We start from the raw sequence: 5,219 nt of genomic DNA, 5'->3' as shown, positions 1-5,219 counted from the left end.
TTTTATTTATTAAACAAATTAATCAATGCAAGAAATGGTTAAAAAAATTCAAAAAAAAGATAAATAGAAATTGTGGTCATAGAAATGTCACATCATCCTTGTGTTGTTTCTCCTTTTTATATATATATATATATTTTGATTGATTGATTATTCTTAAAGATAGAATCTAAAAATCAATCTATTTTGGGGGAGGGGGGAGGAGGGTGGGAAATAAAACTGAGTCCTTAAAGAGCAAATTTTATGGATGATGAGTGTTACAAAGCCTTCGTTCTTGTCAAAAATAAATCCAAGACGTTGGTCTTTAGTTTTCAACTTCAAAAGTGAGCACTAAGTCGAACCAGTTTTGAGTTGGCGAAAAAGAAATAATTTAAGTACTTAATATTATCAATCTTAAAAATGTTGTGTGTGTGTGTGTGTGTGGGTGGGTGGGGGGGCATCAAAGGAAAGAAGAAAACCTTTTAAACAATAATCAACTATTTTTGTGTTGTGATCACTTAATTAAATATATTTCTGGGTGCTTATCCAGAAAAAGGCTCTCATCAACTTAAATCATATCTTCCTTTGTCTGACTTCTTATTCTAATCATTAATCTCCAAAACCATATATCTTTTCCTGAGCCCACTCAATGAATTGATAATTAATCAAACCTCAAAAGCTATAGTCACAACTCACAATATCTCTCTATCCCTCTTTTTATTCACTTATCTTTTGTTAAAAAATAGTACAAACACAACATGATCACTCCATCTCTTTACATAACAAGTAGCCTACTAAAGTTACCCAAAAAAAAAAACAGACGAAACAAAAGTACAGTTATGCTTCAGTTCCAGATAAATTGAGATCAATTATATATATATATATATATATAAGTCAGAGTCAGTGATACTGACTCTTCATTTCATTTAAACCATCTCATTCCAATATTACAAAATAAAAAGCTACTCATATCATTAACACTATTCTCCAAGATCCCATCCTCCTCAAAATCTCTTCTTAAGCATAAAGTAAAAAATATTTTGGAAAAGAGAGGAAACTAATCCTCTAAAGGCCAAAATTTAATTTCTCAAGAACTCAAAGGTGTCAACTTGACTTGAACCCCATATTTAGGCTTAATAGTGAGGACAATAACAGGTGCATGTCGATAATTCTCCGAAATGGTGAATCTAAATTTTGATATCAACATGGCTAATATGATCTTAGCTTCCATTAGGGCAAATGATTGGCCAACACAATTCCGGGGACCGGAGGCAAATGGCAGAAAATTCCGACCAGCAGTAAATGGCTTAGAGGCAAAACGATCAGGCCTAAATTCATTAGCATCTTTTCCCCATATTTCTTCACTGTGATGTATGGCAAGTACTGGAATCCATATTGATAAACCTTTAGGAATATTAAGGTCACCTAACTTGAAATCTTCAAATGCCATTCTTGGAAGTACAGTAGCTGGTGGATATAGTCGTAATGACTCGTTGATTATCATGCTTAACTGCCAAAAAAAAATATATATATATATATATTATTTATACTGTCAGTGTATTGTATATTATAAGATAAAATGTGCATGCTAGTAGACATAAGTAACCAACGAAGCACGAGGAGTCAAATGGAACTTAAAAGAGTATTTAAATCTTTCTGATTTTCTGTGAGTGGACTTTACAAGAAAATGATGAATGTAAAATAATATAGTATAGTTAAATGTTTCACTGGCATTTCGTGCTTTACAAATTTGCCAAGCTATTGCTCCAATGCCAGCAAAGTTGTCAGTAGGATCTAAAGAGTGGAATTTATTGACAAGACAAGTTCTTCGTTGACATATGGGGCACCCAAGAGTGACCAAAAAAAAAGTCAAAATGTGAAATTCTTGAAATTTAATATAGAAAATTACTAGTATTTTATAAAGAAGATGAACCTTCGACCTAACTTACATTTAAAAAGTTATATCAAGAAGTGAGAGTTGACAGATGTGGATCTTAATTTCACACTACTCGTACGAGTCCAACCAAAAACTTACAAAATGAGAAATCTTTGCACCCTTTTGAAAATCATATAAGACGATCTGATCTCCAAAGATATTTAAATTTTTTATAGGCAACTTCGTTTGAACACTTCTAAGAGTAGCTTTTATAATGACTAAAATCACCATAATAAAATTAAAATTACTAGTGATCACTTACCAAAGTGAGCTTTGGAAGGTGTTCAACAGTAGGTGAATCTCCTTTGCAAACTTGGTTGATCTCTTCACGAACTTTATCCTGCCATGAGGGATTGCTAGCTAACAACATAACAGTCCATGTTAACAAAAGGGCAGTAGTCTCATGTCCTGCAAAGAAAAAAGTCTTGCATTCATCCATAATCAGCTGCAAATTTATGCTGAATCCATTGCTTGATCTTTTCTTTTGCATCTCATTTAGTAACATTCCTAACAAATCATTCCCATATGAACTGCTTCTCCCAATTTCTACACGATCTTTTCGACTTTGTATTATTTCCATTAGTAGCCTCTCCACTTCCATTTTTAATGCTTTTATGTCTCTGTTATATTTACTCGGGAAAAACCTGCAAAAAAAAATAATAATAATAACAAAAAATCAGTTAATCGAATTTTACGTTTGAAAATATGGGTTCAAAATTTTAATAATGTCTGGGTTGAACTGAAGTTATTAAGTATTCTTAATGGAGGAGATTTTCAATCAAGTAAAGAAATCTAAAAGTTATTCTTAATGGAGAAGATCTATTTTATTTTAGTAGTATAAAGGTGGTGAGTTGAGCACTAAATAAATTTACCTGCTACCAGGAAAGCACAAGTGTCGACTAGCTTGCGCGCACCTATGCTGTAGGAGGGTTAGTAAATGGAATATCTGTTTTCCCTTCTCATAGCTACTGTCAAACTCTGTTCTCGAAATTATTTCCGCAGTCAGCCGAGTCATGTACTCTCCGATCTCGAACTCCATCTGGCCTGATTTAACCGCATTTCCAAGTGATTGGAGCATCCCATTAGTGCATTCCACCATGTACCCTGCATAACTCTGCCCATATAATACAAATTATTAATTACTCTATCTGATCGATGAGCTTTTAGCTTTTTATGTACCCACAGTGTAAAAAAGGAAAATTATGTGGTACCTTCAACTTGTCTCCAATGAAAGCGGGAGCAACAATGTGGCGTTGATGGTACCAGTCGTCGCCGTTGGCCATCAGAAGGCCGCGGCCTATGAAATGTTTGGAACCTTGTTGTTGCTGCCATGACTTCCCAGAAACCGTGCTGTATTTGGAGAAAAGCTCTTTGATTAACTCTGTTTCTGATAAGCACATTCTTGGCTCTGTCCCGTTCCAGTAAATGAACCGCTTCCCTGTTAATTGATTAATCCGTTACAACCATGCAATTTCAGCTGTTACGAAATACAGAAAGATACCATTCAAGAATGTCACTTAAATTACTTACCGTATATCTTGGACCAAGCGACGTAATGGGGCAAAAGGCGAGAAACGATGTCATGTTGGATGGAATCCATGTCCTTTGAGGTTGATTTGGAAACAAGTGAAGCCATATCCAACATGTTTCCAACAAGAAACCGAGGTTTAGGACCATGCACACCTTGTTTTGCCATGATTTTCATGATACGTCTGGGAGTCAGATAGTAACATGAGATAGTTTCGTAGGCAATTTTCAGTAACATCAAAATGATGCATATCACAAGTATCATTACAAACATAGCCATCATGGGTGGGGGGGTTGTTTTTGTATGTATGTATCACTCTTTAGCTTGCTCCAAAGGAGAGGAAAAAGAATATACAACTCACAGAGATTTGTGGGCTTGATATCTTTGGTACATTCTGAGGGCTATTTATAGATGAAAAAGAGATGGGCAAATCATTGCTTCCTACTGTGGCTATTTTGGAAAGAAATTCTGGCTATTATGGAAACAAATTTAATTTAATATGGGACAACTTTTTTTTGGTAACTAGCTCTCAATTTTTTCCCTTAATCAGTCCATTGTAGATATATGCTGATTAAGTTTAAGATCAATGACTCTCTAAATGTAAAAAACTTATTCATATTCAGTCAAATATTTCTCCAGGCTCCATATTTACACCAAATCATATTATTATATTCATGGAAAGTACAAATATATTGAGCTAGGAATAAAATGGTCAAGTAATTAATAATGGATACCTAATAATGTATAAATTACACAAAATCACAAACCTAAGAGACTTTATTACCTAAAATCCTTTACCTTTTAAACAAGGTATAATACATAAATATGACCCTAAACTTGTCACCAAATTATAACATTGACCTTAAACGTTGATAGTGCACAAATAAGACTTTTAACTATTCAAAACTTGAACAAATATGACCTCTGATCCTATGTGGCAAAACGTGTATTATACACGCAAAACTTGGCCCGTCGGGCTAAAAATTTGAGCGTTCCAACATTAAAAAAAAGAAGGTAAAATGACTATTATGCTCTTACTAATTCCTTTTTATATATTTAAATTCCTTTTCACTATTATTTTGTCATTATTTTCAACTCAAAGATGAATCTATACTATTCATAAAAAAAATTGTAGTTTGAATAAAACGTTATTAAATTAATGTTATTAAAATATTATTAAATTAACGTTATTAAAATATTATTAATAAAATGTTATTAAATTAACATTATTAAATTAACGTTATTAAACTAACGTATTAATTAACGTTATTAAAAAATTATTAAATTAACGTTATTAAAAAAATGTTATTAAGGACAGTAATAGTAGTATATTAAATTAACATTATTAATAAAACTTTATTAAGATGAAAATTTTATTAAAATATTTTTATTATTATTATTAATAATAATAATAATAATAATAATTATTATTATTATTATTATTAGTCGTAGTAATACTATATTGATAGAAGCAATAGCAGTGTAATATTTAAAAGTAGTATAATAATAATAATAATAATAAAAAATAATAATAATAATAATAATCATAATAATAGCAAAACAACGTCGTTTTAACTCATAGAAGCAAAACGACGTCGTTTTAATTGAAAGACAAAAATCCCTTCATGTCAGCCCTTTTAATGACGTGGCACCATATGATTGGATTACATATTCACGTAGGCGCAAGTGAGTTACACGCATGGATTAAGTTCCTATTTGTGCACTATCAAAGTTTAAGGTCAATGTTAAAATTTGATGTCAAGTTTAGGTTCATGCATA

The 5,219-nt window shown here is 31.9% G+C and overlaps 1 protein-coding gene across 1 annotated transcript; it reads right to left on the bottom strand.

Moving 5' to 3' along the window:
• Nucleotides 1–824: 824 nt before the first annotated feature.
• LOC107860043 (cytokinin hydroxylase) lies at nucleotides 825–4,138 on the bottom strand. The gene is made up of 5 exons (XM_016705238.2): nucleotides 3,443–4,138; nucleotides 3,124–3,350; nucleotides 2,785–3,026; nucleotides 2,175–2,556; nucleotides 825–1,486 (listed from the first exon to the last, which is right to left on the bottom strand). Exons 1-5 carry the CDS (start codon nucleotides 3,720–3,722, stop codon nucleotides 1,064–1,066), a joined length of 1,554 nt encoding a protein of 517 aa, XP_016560724.1. The 5' UTR covers nucleotides 3,723–4,138; the 3' UTR covers nucleotides 825–1,063.
• Between the last annotated feature and the right edge of the window lie 1,081 nt (nucleotides 4,139–5,219).

This window comes from Capsicum annuum, chromosome 2 (assembly GCF_002878395.1).
Source record: "Capsicum annuum cultivar UCD-10X-F1 chromosome 2, UCD10Xv1.1, whole genome shotgun sequence".
In the NCBI taxonomy this organism is placed as follows: domain Eukaryota; kingdom Viridiplantae; phylum Streptophyta; class Magnoliopsida; order Solanales; family Solanaceae; genus Capsicum; species Capsicum annuum.
This window is presented reverse-complemented; position numbering and strand designations above follow the sequence as displayed.

Bases quoted from the DNA above. Each gene is read 5' to 3' on its own strand.
- LOC107860043 (XM_016705238.2), bottom strand. From the start codon at position 3,722: ATGATGGCTATGTTTGTAATGATACTTGTGATATGCATCATTTTGATG. The intron at 3,027-3,123 runs GTACCACATAAT...TTATATGGGCAG, and splicing joins TCATTGGAGACAAGTTGAAG to AGTTATGCAGGGTACATGGT. The intron at 1,487-2,174 runs GTAAGTGATCAC...TTTTTTTGGCAG, and splicing joins ACCTTCCAAAGCTCACTTTG to TTAAGCATGATAATCAACGA.